This window comes from Spermophilus citellus, assembly GCF_964194105.1.
Source record: "Spermophilus citellus genome assembly, chromosome: 3".
NCBI classification, from domain to species: Eukaryota; Metazoa; Chordata; class Mammalia; order Rodentia; family Sciuridae; genus Spermophilus; species Spermophilus citellus.
The window spans coordinates 206,206,905-206,226,796 of record NC_138184.1 but is presented as its reverse complement, the minus strand read 5'-3'; the positions used below and the strand labels follow the sequence as shown (position 1 = coordinate 206,226,796).

At 34.6% G+C, this 19,892-nt stretch overlaps 1 protein-coding gene across 7 annotated transcripts in view; it reads left to right on the top strand.

Moving 5' to 3' along the window:
• Window positions 1-19,892, top strand: part of RUNDC3B (RUN domain containing 3B) — a 149,804-nt gene that overhangs the window by 107,335 nt on the left and 22,577 nt on the right. For 3 of the 7 annotated variants that reach the window (XM_081287888.1, XM_081287884.1, XM_081287882.1), the window contains one exon: window positions 14,486-14,632. The exons of 2 other annotated variants lie outside the window; for them this stretch is intronic. In XM_081287888.1, coding sequence (XP_081144014.1) covers window positions 14,486-14,632 — 147 coding nt within the window. The remainder of the gene's footprint in view (window positions 1-14,485; window positions 14,633-19,892) is intronic. 2 more of the 7 variants (XM_081287885.1, XM_081287883.1) reach the window with 1 other exon arrangement.

Sequence of the window (19,892 nt, the reverse complement as noted above, 5' to 3'; positions counted from 1 at the left end):
CACAACATTACAAAGCTCTTGACATATTATATTTCATACATTAGATTGAAGTGGGTTATGAACCCCCAATTTTACCCCAAATGCAGATTGCAGAATCACGTCAGTTACACATCCACAATTTTACATAATGCCCTAATAGTAATTTTTGTATTCTGCTACCTTTCCTATCCCCTACTATCCCCCCAGTGATTCATTTTGATTTACTTTTGTGCAGGGTGAGAGGGATCTAAATTCATTCTTCTATATATGGATATCCAGTTTTTCCAGCACCATTTGTTAAAAAGTCTGTCTTTTCCCCAACACACATTTTTAATACCTTAGTCAAGTATCAGGTGGCTCTAAGTATGTGGGTTTGTCTCTGTCTTCCATTCCATTCATGTCTATTTTGATGCCAACACTGTGCTTTTTTTGTTACTATACCTCTGTAGTATAATTTGAGATTGGGTATTGTGATGCTTTCTGCATTGCTCTTCTTGCTCAGGATTGCTTTGGCTGTTCTGGATTTCTTATTCTTCCAAATGAATTTAAGGACTGTCTTTTTCTAGTTCTGTGAAGAATGTCATTGATATTTTGATGGGGATTGCATTGAATCTATATGTTACCTTTGGTAGTTTGGCCATTTTGACAATATTAATTCTGCCTGTATAAGAACATAGGAGGTCTTTACATATTCTCAGGTGCCATGGTTTAGATATGAGGTGTCCCCCAAAAGTTCATGTATGAGACAATGCAAGAACACTCAGAAGTGAAATGATTGGGTTATGAGAACCCTAAAATAATAAGTACATTAATCCACTGATACGATTAACAGGGTGGGAAGTATAGGTAGGTAAGTTTTGGCTGGAAAAGGTGAGTCATCAGAGGTGTGCCTTTAGGGTATATATTTTGTACTTTGTGAGCCAAGTTTAGTTTCTCTCTCTGCTCCCTGGTTCCATGTCCTGAGCCACTTTCCTCTTTCACACTTTTCCACCATGATGTTTTTTCCTCACCTTGGGCCCAGAGCAATGGAGCCAGCTGTCTGGGGAGTCAGACCTCTGAAACTGTGAGCCCCAAATAAACTTCTCCTCTAAAATTGTTCTTGCTAGGTGTTTTGGTCACAGTGACAAAAAAAAAGTTGATTAAAACTAATAAGCTCTTCTTTAATTTCTTTCTTTAGTGTTCTATAATTTTCATTGCAGAGATCTTTTTACCTCCTTATTTAGATAAATTCCCAAGTTTGTTTGTTTATTTTAGGTTGTGAAAAGGATGGTTTTGCTGATTTTTTTCTCAGCAGAATTGCTGTTGGATTATAGGGAAGCTATTTATTTACTTATTTATTTATTTTTTCCAGTTTGAAATTATATTTTATTTTTAAAATACCTAGAAATATCCAATAACTATATATATATTTTTTTAAAAAAATTTTAGTTGTTGATGGATCTGTATTTTATTCATTTATTTATATGTGGCACTGAGGATCAAACCCAATGCCTCACACATGTGAGGCAAGAGCTCTATCACTGAGCCACAACCCCAACTATATATTTTTAAGAAGAAAAAATTTGTTTTCCTTCTTCTAGCATCATTGACAGAAAAAAAAGAACATACCAACAAAGATGTTGTGTCCGCCGAGAACTAAAAAATAAATATTAAAAATTCTCTCTCTCTCTCTCTCTCTCTCTCCTCTCTCACTCTCACTTTAAAAAAAATAGAAATGTTATTGAATATCTATGAAAATTATGACTGTATTTATGGAACTTTCAAAAATCTAAAAGCACAGGGTACATTTTCAGAAGAATAATGTTATTCATACCCATTTATAATTATATTCATAATATTAGAATATAGCTAAGCCATGTATAATTAAGCCAATCAAATAGAGTCCAGGAAGATAATGTTCTTATTGAATTAAGAACAGCACATATTGAAGATTTTGATAATACATATGAACAAAAAGAACACTCGAAAACCCCAATCCAAATATAAATGTATTTTTAAAGGATTTTAAAAGCATGCTCCATTAGATTACAGCTTTCTCTCACTTTTGTAACAGTTGTATTTCTGTCTACCTGTGCATAGCAAAGCATTAGGAATGATGTCAGAAATGTGCTAATGTAGAAATGCACTCCATAAAATTTATCATATTCCTTATCCCTGCAGGGGCAAGAGGGAAAGAAAGCCTAGGTAGAGGTATAGTTGCAGTATTTATGGAAGAGATAAATAATGAATCTTCATAGTGCTAACTATTCCATAATGAATTAATAAGGCTCTTGTCTATTTTAAAATTGATCAAGAAGCTAGTTGCCTCTATATACATCAATTAATTCAAACCATATACTCTTAAAAAGACAAAAATCAGTAGGTATTTCCTAAGTAGAAGACCAACACCAAAAGGAATACCTCTTCCATTGGTTTTTGATATCATAGGATTTTGTCAGGGTGGAATATAACATTTAAATAAGCAATCTTATTTAAGATTGTAAGAGGGGCTGGGGTTATGCCTCAGCGGTAGAGCGCTCACCTCACATGTGCAAGTCCTTGGGTTCGATCTTCAGCACCACATAAAAGTAAATAAATAAATAAAATAAAGTTTAAAAAATGTTCAAAACAAAACAAAAAAATACTGTAAGAAACTACACTACTATGAATATTATCCCACCGTTACTATATATATTACATATTAAATTAATATGTATTACACATCTAATTAACATGAAACATGCTTGCGCATTTATGCTATGAGTTAGTGAAGATAGCAGTGATGATGCTAGTAAGAAAAAAATTATCATTAGCTAATACAACAAGCAGAAAGCAGGCATAGGGTTGATTATTTTCTGATGAGAAAAAGTAAATTAAATTTTAAACACAGAAATATAAAAAGAAAAGTACTCTCTTATTTCCCCATGTTAAAATAGAGCTAAGTAATCCACTGCAGCATAACCAAAAAAAAAAAAAAAAAATCACCTCTTCAACACAGTGTAAGATTTAAATGCAACCTACACCAAGGTGCATGTCATATTAAACATAGTAAGGTTTCTGCTGCCTCAAGTACTTCCAGTTCCTACCCAGGTTACAGTGAAATACTGGTGGTGATTCTAATAGTTTTATCAAAACAAATGTAGTTTTTTTAAGAAAAGTATTTCAAAAGACAAATCAAAATGCCTCAAACTTTATCCAACTCCAACTTTACCTATGTAAATGATATTTATTTGCTTCTCACTAATAAGTCATTATTTCACTCACACTAGACTAACAAACTTTTCATACTGTAATGTCTTCCTTGCCCAATATCAAAGGAAAAATCCAAAGTAATTAGCAAAGAAAAATGTATGAATTTGCACCCCCTTTTCTTTTGTTTTAAATATCTTTAAGTTGTAAAAAGTGTTTCAAGTTTGTAATTCCTAACAGGAAAACGTTATCTAAATAAATACCCTAAGGGCAAACCACTGTAAAATGTTTCAACTCTATTTGGTGTAGAGGAGTAGGGATTATCTTCATAGAACCCCAACTCTTCTGATGTATTTTTATGACATCCATTAAGTGATCTAGGTTGTTTCCAGGTCACTAGAAGTTTCATTGAGCCAAGGCATTCCTGCCACTTCAGGCATGCCCACTCCCCTTCCAGGTATTCTCCTTAGGAAAGTCACCCAGAAAAGAACCATACTGAGCTTCTGCTTACTATCTGGCTTTTTCCTCCCTCTGGGCTATCATGCTATTCTCAAGCCTTCTTAATTCATTCTTTCTATTGTTTCTTTGATTTCTCACTCTTCATGTTTTTGCTCATACATTCTCCATTGCTCAGCAATTTTCTGGGCCCTTGGTTGAACTTCTTTCAGGATTGCACTAGCATCACCAACATAATCCAGTTTACAGGCAAGGACAAGATCATGGGATTCCTTCCAGTGTCCCAAAAGTCTGTGTGCTTTCCCTAGCCACTTGGAGGACTGAGCTGAATCAGAATTTATTTCAATGGCCCCGTCACAGTCTTGAATGGAAGTATTTGGCTTTTGTAATTTGGTGAAGACAGTGACTCTCTTGGTACACAGAATACCCAAGTGAGGATTTAGCTTGATGGCATCTGTGAACAAGTCAATGGCTTTCTGTAGTTCATTATCATTCAGAGCTTCAGTAGCAGCCCCTTTCTTTTCATTTGCTTGATCCATCATCTCCTTTATTATCTCTGTATTTTTGTCTCCCATTGCATAAGTGTCTGGTTCAGTTATACCTTGTTAATTTCTAGACACATATCTGGGTTCCTATTAAGATATCTATTTGTTTTCCTACCAGCTGCCCTGTCCTCTCTCTTTGCTTATGCTCCTCTTGTCACTGCACCTACCACTGGTGCTAGTCAAGTTGGTGTGTCTCTGAAATATTATGTTTGTCTGTGTGTGTGTGTGTGTGTGTGTGTGTGTGTGTGGTTTTTTTTTTTTAAACAGTCCAGTGTTAAGTTTCAGTGAGTACCATTAGTTACCCACCTCACTGAAGAACAGTCTTCCTGCTTTGTAAGTTGGGGCTAAGGAACTGCTGGGAAGTGCATCCTTCCTTTAATCCACCATCTTCTCTCCCACATTAAACTCTTAATAGATTTAAAAAGACAGATGACATAAAAGGTATCTTGTCTGAATGAATGGAAAAGCAAAATATGGTATGTACACACAATGAAATACTATTTAGCTTAAAAAGGAAGGAAATATGCTACAATGTGGGTGAAGTTTCAGGACATTGTTTATGCTAAGTGAAATAAGTCATCCACAGAAATACTATATGTTTCCACTTATATGAGGACTTCGAATAGTAAAATTTACATAGAAAAATAGAATACTGGTTGGTTGCCTGGGGCTCAAGGGGAGACTGGGAAATTACTGTTTGATATAGATTTTCAGTTTTACAAGATGAAAAGAGCTACGTGATAGCTGCTAGTGATGGTTTCACATCATTGTGAATGTGTTTAATTCCACTGAACTGTATGTACACTTAAAAGTGGTTAAGATAGTATATGTTATATTTGGTTTACAATGTTATTTTTAAGTTAGAATTAACATTTAGATTCTAAAGATATTTTATTTTCAATTTCTTTGTTTTATTTGTGGTACTAGAGGTTGAACCTAGGAGTGCTGTAACACTGAGCTACACCTTGGCCCTTATTCAGTTTTATTTCAAGATAGGGTGTCACTTAGTAGTCCAGACTGGCCTCTAACTTGTGATCCTCCTGTCTCAGCCTCCAGAGTAATTACAATCATGTGTCACCACATCCAACTTAATTTCCATGTTTTATTAAGAAACTTTGAAGTGCACACAAAATATAATTTTTATAGTAAAACCCTGAAATGCCCATCACACAGATTGAACAGTTGCTAAGAGTTTATCAGATTTGCTTTATCTCCTTTTTCTATTTTGTTACCATCATTGTTGTCATCTTCTCCCCCCACCTTTTTTTTGACTGAACTGTATTTCAACTAAGTCAAACTTTAATCTGTTATTAAAGTAAATCAGTGTTATGTATTCCTACATACTTTAGTACACCTTTTTTAAAAAAAGAATTTTTTTCACATAATCACACCTAATAAAATTAGGAACATTGCATTCTATCATCCAGTGCTCATCTGTAACCAAATGTTCCTGTTTGTCTAAAATATATTGTTTTGTAGTTGATGTTTCTGAATGAGGATTGAAAATCATACATACAGTTATAACTCCTTAGCCACTTGGTAAAGTAATTTCTCCCACATTCATTTTTTCCTACAGTTGTTTATTTACAGACTTTTCATCTAGAATGCCTAGCATTCTGGAATGTTCCCTTGTGGTTTACTTAATTTTCCTATATTCATGCTGTCCAACATGTTAGCCACTAGCCACATATGGCTCAGCATTGTCAGTCTAAATTGAGATATGTTGTAAATGTGAAATACATATGAGATTATGAAATAAAGTTAATATCTCATTAGTAACTTCTTAACATTGACTACATGTTGAAATGATATTTTGGACATATTAGGATAAATAAGTACATTATTAATTCTGTCAGGTTTTCATGTATCTACTGGAATATTTAAAATTACATATGTGACTCATATTTCTAGTGGACAGTACTGGTCTATATTTTTTCTGTTTTAAGCCTCCTGGCTGCATTAGCATCATCTCTGAACAGAATATCAGACCCACCCCAAGACTATTGAATCAGAATCTGTATTTTAACATGATCCCCAGGGGATGAAGGACACATTAAAATTTGAGAATTGCTGCATATCCATATCCTGTGAAGTAGATACTCTTAATGCTGGATTAGTGATTCTCAATTCTGCTTGTACATTAGAGTCACCCCAGGGAGATTTATGAGGATGACAGACTGAGCCTCACCTCCAGAGGTGTTGTTGATTTAATTGATGAAAGGTGGGACCCAAGCAATAGTATCTTTGAAAATCTTCTGAGGTGTTGCTGGTAAGCAGTCAAGGCTGAGAACTAATCTAAAGAGTTAGGTTAAAGAGTTAGGTTAAGTTTTAGGTTAGCTTTTTGGGCAAGAATATTCTATAACGGGTACTTCTTCTGAATGTTGGGAAGCACACAGGTTGTCTCACGTTCAGTGAGTCTCAGATTGGTGAGCTGGTGGTGAGGACCTGATTTCTTCTATGTGATAGTTCACATCAGTCTTTCATCTAATGGCTGGAGCCATAGTCAAGCATCACTTAAAGCAATTGATGAATTAGGGTTTATAAAATGGTGATTTTTAGTTGTTATCCCTCCCATACCTATTGGCTGGAATTATGTATAAAGAACTTCCCTTCATTGATTAGTGCTGTTTAGTGGTTACTTTGAAATAAAGTTCTTACAAAATACTGTTAGTTTTCAGAATAAGATGCTGATGTCCCACTTCTTTCAATTATTACCAATGAGAAGAAGTTTTTGTTTTGTTTTTCTTTTTGAGAATAATTACAAATTTACTGCATGCAATCTCTTCTATAAAGTTGATTAACTTATATGAGATACATAAAAATATATGATCTCAGTGTAGCAAGGAAATCATCTTAATTCATAGGTGATATTTCCTCAAATTTAATGTATCTTAACAAGTAACACCACATGAATACCGAGTAGAGTAATGCAGCCAAATACTATAAAACACCAGTGGAAGGCGTTCTCTCACTATTACCTCTGGTTCAGTTTAACCAAGTCTTGGAGGTGCTTCTGCTGTAGTTACTTCATTTCATGCATTTTATCCTTGACTTCATGAAAGGCCTCAACTTTTGCATCCTGAACTCTTCTGTACTTTCTTCCCTCCTACTGCACCTCAGTCCTGTAAATTAAACACAGGGGTGCTCTACCACTGAACTATATACTCAACCCTTTTCATTTAGAGATTAGATCTCATTAAGTTTCTGAGTCTGGCCTCAGATTTGCAATCCTCCTGTGTCACTGTGATTACAGGCCTGCCCCACTATACCTGGCTCTGTACCTTTTTCTGTCAAAGACTCTTTATAGTTGATGATGTTGTTAAAGTCCAGATTTATTGTAATGTTTTTTGGGGGTGGGGTGCTCTGGGCTTAGAGCCTTGTGCATGCTAGGCAAGCACTCTACCATTGAGCTACATCCCTAGCCCAATTGTAATATTTCTTTACTATTTAGGAACTTGACAAATATTTTTAATTGGGTTTGGAATTTTTTTAGATTATTATTGTTTGTTGTTGTGTTGTTGTTGTTTTTTGTATTCTAATTAGAAAGTTGAACTGGATTTAAGTTGTGAGTTCCTAACATGTCTCTGCCTAATGCCAGTTACTTTTGATGTGATATTGCAAAACCACTTCAAAAGTTTGTTCTGCTTGTTCCTGTATTATAGCAGAAATGTCTGCACTCATTGTGCAACTTTCTTTTTCATTTTCATTTTTTATTTCTGATCCTTAGTTATTCCCATTTTTTATTAATATAAGTCCCTTCATTGATTCCTTTGTTGTTCTGACATGACCCATTTGTCTTTGATGACTTCCTTGCTTTTTAGCACAAGATAGCTGAAACTTATCTTGTGTATTTCCTTCATCATAACTGGCATCAATCATTCCTATAAAGAGCCAAGGTTTGTCTTTTAAAATTTTTAAAATGGTTTGGGGAGGGGGGTGAATAATGAGTTGTTTGATTTTTTTTAAGTTCTAAATTACTTTTTTTTTTGTCTCTTTCTTTTTAAAAGATAATGTCAAGTTCTAAAATGAAACCAGGGCTCAAAAACACTGCTGCTTTCAGAATCTTAATTAGATTTAGGTTTAACTTTTTGGACAAGACTATTTCATAGGTAAATAGATAATTAATTTATAATTTTTGGATACCTGGATCCCTTTTTAGGCTTTTCCTTTGGCAAAATTTATTTGAAAGGAAATACTTATAAAGTATAAATACTTATAAAGCAAATATTTATTCTATGACTGTTTTAAAACAATATAGAGAAAAGAATAGACACACAAATGGAGAACATTTTATATTAACATTATGAAAAAAACATATATACATTTCTAATTCTGTAAACTTGGAACAAAGAAGAGTAAATTCTCATTACTCCTCTTGGTATTGTTATTTTTTAACTTATTTAGTATTCATTCAATTGCCAAATATTCACTGAAAATATAAAATGTGCCCAGGATGTTGGCACACACCTGTAATCCCAGTGATTCAGGGAGCTAAGACAGGAGGATCACAAGTTCAAGGCCAGCTTCAGCAACTTAGCAAGGTCCTAAGCAACTTAGTGAGGCAGGGTAAATTAAAAAATTTAAAATAAAGAGGGTTGGGGATGGAACTCAGTGGTTAAGCATCTTGGGTTCAATCCCCAGTGCTAAAAATGAAGGAAAGAAAATTTATGATGAGCTAGGCCCCGATTCTAGGTGCTGGTATTTCAAGAATGAATAAAATAGTCCCCATCCTCACCAAGTTTACATTGGGTCAGAACAGGAGTCAACAATAAATAGCATCTGAAAGTTGGTCCTTTTCCTCTACCAAAGAGAAACTGGGTTAGGTAGCTCTGTTATCCTGAGTTATGGAGTGAAAATTATCTTACATGTTCAGTTTTTAATGATTTTCCCTTTCATTGACTTTTTCAGTATTTTATACTTAGCCATTCTGCCCATTAGCATAAAATTCTGCATTACTGTAGTTATATTAGATCCTTTATTTTCATGAAGATTATAGCCTATGAGTTTCTCAATGTGCCACATCACAGATAGCATTGGGATACACCTTAAGACTTACAGCAGGGCTGGGGATGTGGCTCAAGCGGTAGCGCGCTCGCCTGGCATGCATGTGGCCCGGGTTCGATCCTCAGCACCACATACAAACATACAAACAAAGATGTTGTGTCTGCCGAAAACTAAAAAATAAATATTAAAAATTCTCTCTGTCTCTCTCTTTCTCTCACCTCTCTCTTTAAAAAAAAAAAAAAGACTTACAGCACATCAGACAAGAAGTGCTAAATTGCAAATAATATAGATTTTCTGTCTTAGTTCGTTTTACAGAATACCTGAAACTGGATTGCCTATAAAGAACAGAGATTTATTTGGCCCACAGTTCTGGAGACTTAGAAATCAAAGAGCACAGCAGAGACATTTTTCCAGAGCCTTCATGCTGTGTCATCCCATGAAGGAAGGCAAAAGAACAAGAGAGTGAGAGCAAACAAGAGACCTAACTCAAAGCCCCGAGCACTTTGAGTAATCAGTGAGTGGATTCATCCATTAATCTAGGAGGGATGAACCCTCATGACCCAAATTACCTCTCATTAGATTCCACTTCAAAATAATGTTGCATTTGGAATGAGGTTTCCAAAACACTCATTATGAGGGACACAATTGCTCTAAGGGATATTATCAAAGTCTAGAGTATAGATTTCTAGATCTTTTAAGGGGGCTTAAAAATAACTATAGATATAAGCCTACTTTCTAAAAGAAAGAGAAGAGACCAAATTGTGGAAATATTTTATTTTCTTTCATTTAAATAGTGAGCATAGTGCTGTGGACTCAGAAGAATGTAGGATCTCATTTTTAAAGCCAGAGTACTCTGTATTTACAGAGAAACTGAAGACTTTGAGAACAAATTGGTGGGAGTTGTTGAGAACACCATTTAAAGGACCAAGTGGATGGAAAGGTGCCACAAAAGAGAAACAAACAACTTGGGAGTTTGAAGAGGAGGATTGTAAATTTGAGGTCCCCCTCAGCAACTTGGTGAGACCCTGTCTCAAAAATAAAGTCTGCGGATGTAACTCAGTGGTAGAATTACCTTGAGTTTAATCCCAAGTATAGAAAATTAAACATAAAAGCCTTTTAAATTGTGATTAAGTACTGAAAAAAAGTAATACACCACTCTAAAGTACTTTGTATGTTTTAACTAATTTAATAACCTTTATAATAATTTCATGAGGTAGGTAGTTGTCATCCAGAGATGCGGATTCTCAGATTAAAAACTCAAAGCCACATAACTGAGGGGTGGTACTACCACTAATCTAGAGCCCTTGATCTTAACTTTTATTATGAAGTGGTGTATGCAAAGTCAGCCAGCCTATAATCAGTGACTCAGGAGACTGAGGCAGAAGGGTGGCAAGTTCAAGGTCAGCCTCAACAATTTAGCAAGACCCTCAGTTACTTAGCAAGACCCTCTCTCAAAGTAAAAAATAAAAAGGATTGGGGATGTAGCTCAGTGGTAAAGCACTCCTGGATTTAATCCCCAGTACTAAAACAAACAAAAACAAAGTCAGATGGAATCCATGGGAAATGTCAAGCTGAAATAGTTTTCATTTAGTGGTCATGTGAATTGTATATAGAGGCAATACAATACTGTTTACCAGTTTTCTTCTTTGTTAGAAAGTCTGCTGATTCTTTAATAAATTTTAGTAAATAGATTTTTAATTGATTTGTATTTTTTTGGTGGTGGGGTTCAAACCTGGGGCCCTATGCCTGCCAGGCAAGTACTGCATCACTGAGCCATACCCCCAGCCCAAAGTTACAAATATTTTTAGAAGACTCTTAATATTATGTTAATTATCCCAATAAATAAATATTAAATAAAGCTGCTATTCCAAAGTAGCTTATAATCAAAGGAGAAGAACCAAAGGACAGACTAAATCATTAGAATAATTTATTTTTTATTTTTTGTTTGTCTGTATTTTCATGCTGGGATAGACACTGATGCATGCTAAGCAAGTGTTCTACCATATATCTACACTCCTACCTTAAAATAATTGATTATTAAATTTTATGAGACTGCAAAGCAATAAAGGTGGTATCACTGTGGTCTGAAGGTCTTTATGTAAGAGGTAGAAAATTAAATGGATCTTGAGAGATGGATAGAGTTTGGATCCTTTGGAATATAGTAGGGATATTATTAATGGTGGAGGAGTAAAGGCAAGGAGATGATATATTTTGGGCATATAAATAAACCTGAGTTTTTAATCATTATCGCTAATAAGGCAGCCTTGCAACTTACTCTGAGCTCTATTTTAGCATTAAAAGTGTCAGAAACTGCCTCAAAGAAAGACTTGATGGAGTTATATCTAGCTTAAAATCCATAAAATCTTTCTTTAAATTGTTTTTGAAAATTCAATTATGTTATTTTGAGGGACCAAATTCCTGAATAATTTATCTTGAGAATCTAAAAAGAAATTAATTACTAGAAATTTAGAGGTACATACCACATGAAAGTTATTAAAATTAACTGTGATGACTGTATTATTATTACTTTCTTAGGCAATTAAACAATTTTCCTTGAGTGGAACTTTCTGTAGAATCTTTACCTCAATGAGAGAATAGTAAATCTATGATTTATATCATAGATGAATGATTAGTAGAATCTATCACATATAGAATAGTTCCATGTTTTTAGAGTAGCTAACTTCAGCACCAATTAGAGTTTCAATTAAAGTAAAATGCTAAACATTATATATTTTTACCTTTACCATTGACTTAATACCTTTATGTGATAACAATTGTTGAGTAATTTAAGTAAATCCATTATAAGCTGGAACAAATAAGAAAAATATCATCAGCCTCATATTAGGGTTATTTGAATCAGTTTGAATAGGTCTTGATATTAAGAGTATATTTTCCTGGTTCTAAGGTAAGTGGTAGGATTCTTTGATTCCAGCCAATCACAATCAACTCTTTAGTACAAGTAGAATTCTTTAAAAAGATATCAGCAACTCACAGAATAGATAGATGACTGGAGAAATAAATCTGGAAGGAAAAGCTACTCCCAAGGGCTGGAAATAGGGACTATGGGGAGGTCTCTATGCTCAGACACTCTGGTCAGAGCCCCACTGCTCAAGTGAATGAATTACTGTCCTTTTACTAGCTCTAGTCAAGATAAAATCCAGGGATGGGATTTTTCAACCTAACGTAATTCATTTGCCTGTCCCATAGTGTACTGGAGTATACAGGAGTGGTGAAAGAAAGGGCCTTATGCAAGGATTCTCCAGGAACACTTCCTCTTCATAGTGGCAAGGCAAGTGCCCGGATTTCCTGTCTCCAGATTCCTCACAAAAGAAGGAAAAAAGATGAACAGAAACTACACCTATCCTGTGCACTGAAATGCCTCATCTCCTGTTTCAGAGGATCGGACAACTGTCCATAGAAAACAGGATTTCTAAGAACAGAGGTCTAAAGACATACCTTAACCTGTCATTAGGCAAAAATTCTCTATGGACAAGTGTTGTGTAAAAACTTTGGTGAAATTTTAGTTTTTTCTTCTATTTTATGAGGTGTAAAATTTCTCAATTTTTCAGAAAGAATATTTTATAAATTAGAAATTGTTCAGTTGCTTATTAACAAGAGTTCTACTAGTGTCCTTACCTCACACATGCACATTTGCTTGTCTCACATCCTGCTCAGTTAGGACTTTGAAGTTGAGTTTTCTAGTGATGATGTTCACTAGAAACCCCAAGAAAGGGAATATGTAAGAGAAAAATCTACTAAGAAAACCAAAAATAATGATAGTTTATTATAATAGGTTATCTTGCCAATAATCCTCAGTTCTGCTTTACATGATTTCTATATCAATCTTAAAATTACTTTAAAACTTTGCTGTTTTCATTTTAAAAACAAGGTTAAAATACCTTTAAAGATCTTTTCTGAATTTTTCATTTATATTCTAGTACAAGGAAATTGTGGCAATTAACCAAAAAGATTATCTTCATGGGATACATTATTACTGACTTTGCCTATTTTACTTATTACATTTTGAGAGTCTAGTGCTTATATTAGATGTTTTTTTGTGGACATTATAGGACAAATATTTTTCAACATATACAGATTGTGAAAAATCCTAAATATTTGCCTATGGCCTGGTTGAGACATGTAAAAATGGTAATTCTTTTAGAATCACTGTTAAGTTAGAGGGGATATGCCGGTTGATTTTCCTAAGTGCAGGATTGTTCTGTCAGTACCACATTTCCTCCCCTCTCTTGCCTCCCAACACAGGACTATTGTCTGTAGAAGTTGTTGGCAAACACAAATGACTTCCTTGCTTCTGACTTGATGGTTCCAAACCTTGGCACACTAAGGTCATGGACTCCTGTCTGAGGATGTGCATTGCCAAGATGATTTTTAAGGCTCTGTAGACATACAGCAGATCTCTACTTTTAAATCTTCTTTAATCATAAACTTAAACGTTGAATTTTTTTCATGAAGATGATCACTTGGTTCATACAGTTGAAATTTTAGCAAAAAGATATTTGTTTTGTAAGTTGTTATTCACAATAACATTTCTACAAAAATTAAAGGAAGGAAACAAACAAAAAATAAAACCACAAATTGTTATGATGGCTTTATTCTATAGTTGGAATATGTCCAGTGGCTTATATTGTTCACTGCAGCTATCACTGGTTTAATCAAATTCATGAAAATTTATAGTCATATCCATCAAAAACAGTTATGGGAATCTCTCTTTATTTTGTATTTTTCTGTACCCTTTATTTTTTTTTCTTTTTTTTCTTTTTTGGTGGTGGTGGTGCTGAGGATTGAACCCAGGGCTTTGTGCATGTGAGGCAAACGCTCTACCAACTCTATATACCCAGCCCTGCAACCTTTCTTCTAAAATTCATTTTAATTGCTTTTTGCTTATTTGAGTTAAATTACTTTTGGAGGTCGTTTCTGAGTTTTGAAGCCAGAAAAATCATACATTTGAAATCTTAAATGTTTTAAATGGCACCAAATAGCTTGTATCTTTAGGCTATCACCATTGTATTTTAGTTATGATGTAAAATGCTTCTTTGGTCCTTTAGTCTTTTAGTAATAATCTCTGTGGAAAATATAGAAAGTCTGAGTTTCAATAGTAGTGATTTATTGTAATCAGCAGAGAAAGAAAATAAAGCATATACTGCAGAAGACAAAACAGCCATAGTCCCAGCCAGTCTTGCTGTAGTTTTGTTCACAATCTATTAACATACCACTTTTAAAAGATGAATTTTGGGGACCTAAATTGATATCATTAGGTTCCTCTGCCATTGTAACAGTGAAGACAAAAGCACTCACCATCTTAATATTCACAGGACTGTGCTAAAGAATAATGATTTAAGATCAAGACAAGAGTTAACTGCCCACCTCACCAACCAGTGGCCTTCCCCAGGAGCTCTGGATGTCAATGCTGTTGCCTTGGATACGTTGCTTTACCGAAAGCACAATAAACAGTGGTATGAGTAAGTGTAACACCTTTTTTTCCAACTAATTACAAATTCAGTTGTACCAAAACATGTGGCTCTCCACTTTGGTGTCTCAGTTATTCTGAATTTATTACTAGCTTAGAGCAAAGATAGGCTTTAGGTCTACTTTGGTAAAGTTAGACAGTCAATGTATTAACATTTTGAAGCCAAGGCACCCTGGGGAAGTAAAACATCTGAGAAATTCTCATGTGGTATTATTGGACCAGCTATCTGCTTCTTCTGTTAAATTTTTAGCCAGTCCTTTGGTTACATCTATGAGCTTATGTTTAATGAACCATTTAGTTTTTAATTCTAGCTTTGGCGTTATATTTGCTTAGAATTAATTTTCCTGCTTGTTAAAAGACATAAGACTACACCTCATGAAAGGATAGAAAGATATATACTTGTTCTTGGTGGGTCTGAAAGTGTAATGTTCATTTTCAGTAAATTTAATTTTAGAAGCTATAAAAAATATAATGACTACCTATGGGCCACAGACCCTTTTCCTATTTCTTTGCCTTGATAGTTCAGAACTATTTCTTTTAGTCATAGTATCTTAATGTTAAATGAGCTACAAATTGTAGGTAATCTTCATTTTGAAAAATCACTAAGTGTATTATCTTCTTTTGGCTATTAGCCACTTTTCTATCTTAATCATTTGTTTCACTATGGTTTTTGTCTTTAGTTAATTTTCTGATTATTTTCTCTGAAATCCTTCCCTCCTATCCCCATGTGTTGTTTTTTTCCCTTTTCTCTATCACTTTCCTCATTTTCCTTCTTCCTTCCCTTCTTTCTCTTCTTCTCCCCCCCCCTTTCTCTTTATCTCTGTTTTTTCTCTGTTTCTCTCTGGAGTTCTTGATTTTAGTTTTCACTGTTAGAGCCATACCCTTCTTGAACCAGATAATTGCAAAATAAATCAGTAGTACTCTTCAAATATTACATCTATTTCCTAGTATAATTCAAGGTATTGACTTTGGATATTTTGTAGATTAGGATCTAGTTTATATACTCTTATAAAAGTTTTAAATGACTAGAATATGATTGTGTATGATTTTACCTTTCTGTGGCATATTTAATTAATAGAAAATATTTTATTTCTAATTTGTGATTGAAAAATAGAATTTATAGCAGTATTTGGTATATTTTATATATAACACATGAGATATTTTTGCTTTTTTACTGTGAAATTATGATATTAAAAATAATCTTGATAAGTTAAAAGATTGCCTTTTTTTGGTACTGCAGTTGAACCCAGCGGTGCTTTACCATTGAGCTATATCTTCGGTCCTCATTTATTTATTTATTTTTAATTTTGAGATAGGGTCTTGCTGAGTTGCTGAGGATCTCACTAATTTGAGCTGTGGCTGTCCCTGAACTTGCAAACCTCCTGCCTCAGCCTTCTGTGTTACTGGAATTATAAACCTAATAATATGCCACCATGCCCATATCAAAAACTGTGCCTTTTAATTGTAATATTCATATTGTTATGTTAAAGAGAAGGAAGTAAATATTTTATCCAGAAGACATGTGCCCTTTCCTACCTGCAAAGTTGCCTATCAAAGGGCCTATGAAGACTCTCTAGGTGTTTTTTTTTTTTAATTTCTAGTTTACCTCTGCATGTGTAAATGACTGGTTTTTATGAAGTATTATAGCTGCAGCAAAAGTAATTGCAGTCTCAAAAAAGAAGGCAGATAAACTGCCTGTTGGTTGGTAAGCATGGATCTAGATTTTATGATTCTTGATTCAGTTAATCCATTAGCTTAAGAGGATATTCTCTTCCCTTCTAGCATCATCATTTTATCTAACCTGCCCTTAGATGTTGGCACTGCTTTTGGATGGCCCTTTTTCCAAACTAATATTCCTGAACAAAAATTGTACAGATGGAGAGGGTACAGAGATCACTGGGCCTAGAGTTTAGTCAGTATTTGTTAAGCTATATCTGCCTCTTATTGCTGTGTAGCACAGCAGTACTTTCTCTTATCCTTTTCCTTCTCTGCATGTATAACTGGAGATAATGCCTGTTTAACAGAATTTTAAGCATCAAATGAGGCAAAAAATTATCTGGCCCTTAATTGCTTCTTAGTGAATCTTTATATACTCTGTATCATCATTGTCTCTAATATAACGCTGTATTTTCCATGTAAAACAATGTAGAACAACCACCTAAAGTTCCAGACTCTCCTTTCTGAGTTTTACATAAAAAATGACCAGCAAATCCCAGTTGTTCTGAATAGATAATCCCAATTGTGTCATTTAAAAAGGGAAGCTTGGATTTTCAGACTAGAGAGATTCTTCATAAATCCTGTTTGAAACTAATTGTAGCTTTTCATCAGGTTATAGTTTTTGCTGTCCTCAAATTTATAATATGAGCCAAGATTCTTGAACTATCTGATCATTAATTCCTTTTAATTTGACCAGCATCTTAAATAAATTCAACCAATAATTATTGAAAACCTACAAATTATAGAGGTGGTATCTAAAACCTTTTAAATAAAAATATTAGCTGTGTTGGTAATTTGGAGAAACTGACCCTATAATTTGTTAGTCTTAATGCTAGTAGATTTATTTTCTATGATGAATATGTATATAGCTTTTCCTCTGAGAGCTCTGTAACTTTATTCTACCAACTACCCCAAGACAACTTTAAGAAGAAATAAAATGTTAAAAGCAAAAATTTGAACAAATTGAACTTTGTAACAGCAAAGAACATTTTGCAAATTAGGCAGTACATAGAACCAGAAAGGGTTCAGGCATTCCATCCAGCAGTAGAAGTAGCAAGCTTGTTGTATAGGCTGAATAGGAAGCAGAGTAGTTCTGATAGGCTACAGCTAAGCTTCTGCCTTGTTTGGGCATAGTGTGATGATGCGTTTCTTTTATTTGGGTGTGGTGTGATGAGTTGACTGCCTGTGATTGGCTGAAGTTTGGCGCTTTGTTAAAAAACAAATATGCTCTTGAATAGGTTTCATCACTCCATAGCTTTTTTTACACACATTCACACACATGCACACACCTAAATTAGGTTTCAATTTGTTTATGTATTAGATTGCAGTTCGTTACTGGGAACTCAACATAGTGACATAGCCTAAAACTAATGGCCTCCTATTTATGTAATTTAGTAGTGTACTGTACTGTTCTATTTAATGAATTTGTTGGTTTGTTTACATTTCTTTTTTTTTAAAAGAGAGAGTGAGAGAGGAGAGAGAGAGAGAGAGAGAGAGAGAGAGAATTTTTAATATTTATTTTTTAGTTCTCGGCAGACACAACATCTTTGTTGCTGAGGATCGAACCCGGGCCCCACGCATGCCAGGTGAGCGTGCTACCGCTTTAGCCACATCCCCAGCCCTTGTTTACATTTCTTAAATTGAACTATTAGGTATCTTGATTATGTTGTCACCTCCTTATGGAGTGATCTCTGTTGTTACCTACTTATGATTTCTTTCAAAATTTCCATTTGCTATGCTGGTTACAAAACTTTTAAAGCATGATTTCCAGTTTATTTCTTGATTACCTAGACCTGGCATGATTATCTAGGGTAGTTTTATATCTTTTCCCTTATTTTTTTTAAATTTATATATCACAGCAGAATGCATTACAATCTAATTACACATATAGAGCACAATTTTTCATATCTCTGGTTGTAGACACAGTATATTGACACCAATTTGTGTCTTCGTACCTGTACTTTGGATAATAATGAACATCCCATTACACCTTCATTAATAACTCCATATCCCTCCCTTCCTCTCCAAACCCTCTGCCCTATCTAGAGTTCATCTATTCCTCCCATGCTCTCGCTCCCTATCCCAATATGAATCAGCCTCCTTATATCAAAGAAAACATTCGGCATTTGGTTTTTTGGGATTGGCTAACTTCACTTAGCATTATCTTCTCTAACTTTATCCATTTATCTGCAAATGCCATGATTTTATTCTCTTTTATTGCTAAGTAACATTCCATTGTTTATATATGCCACATTTCTTTTATCCTATTAAAGGGCATCTAGGTTGGTTCCACAGTTTAGCTGTTGTGAATTGTGGTACTATAAACATTGATGTGGCTGTGTCCCTGTAATATGCTGTTTTTAAATTTTTTGGGTATAGACCGAGGAGAGGAATAGCTGGCTCATATGGTGGTTCCATTCCCAGTTTTCCAAGAAATCTCCATACTGCTTTCCATATTGGCTACACCAGTTTGCAGTCCCATCAGCAGGGTATGAGTGTACCTTTTCCCCCACATCTTGGCTAACACTTATTGTTGTTTGAGTGCATAATAGCTGCCATTCTGACTGGAATGAGATGAAATCTTGAGTGGTTTTGATTTGCATTTCTCTAATTGCTAGTGATGATGAACATTTTTCATGTATTTGTTGATTGATTGTACATCATCTTCTGAGAAGTGTCTCTTCAGGTCCTTGGCCCATTTATTGATTGGGTTATTTGTTTTTTTGGTGTTTAGCTTTTTGAGTTCCTTATATACCCTAGAGATTAGTGCTCTATCTGATGTGTGGGGGGTAAAGATTTGCTCCCTAGATGTAGGCTGTCTATTCACATCACAGAATGTTTCTTTTGCCAAGAAGAAACTTTTTAGTTTGGGTCCATCCTATTTATTGATTCTTGATTTTAATTCTTACACCTTATTAAGGAGGTTGGGGCCTAATCCCACATGATGGAGATTAGGGCCTACTTCTATTAGACACAGGGTCCCTTGTTGTATTCCTAAGTCCTTGATCCATTTTGAGTTGAGTTTTGTGCAAGGTGAGAGATGGGGATTTAATTTCATTTTGTTGCATATGGATTTCCAGTTTTCCCAGCACCATTCATTGAAGAGGCTATCTTTTCTCCAATGCACGTTCTTGGCATCTTTGTCTAATATAAGATAATTGTAGTTTGTGGGTCAGTCTCTATGTCCTTTATTCTGTACCATTGGTCTACCAGTCTGTTTTGGTGCCAATACCATGCTGTTTTTGTTACTGTTGCTCTGTAGTATATATTTAAAGGTCTGGTATAGTGATGCCACCTGCTTCACTCTTCCTGCTAAGGATTGCTTTAGCTATTCTGGCTCTCTTATTTTTCCAGATGAATTTCATGATTGCTTTTTCTGTTTCTATGAGGAATGTCATTGGGATTTTGGTCAGAATTGCATTAAATCTGTATAGTATTTTTGGAAGAATGGTCATTTTGATAATATTAATTCTTCCTGTCCAAGAGCAAGGTAAATATTTCCATCTTCTAAGGCATTCTTTGATTTCTTTCTTTAG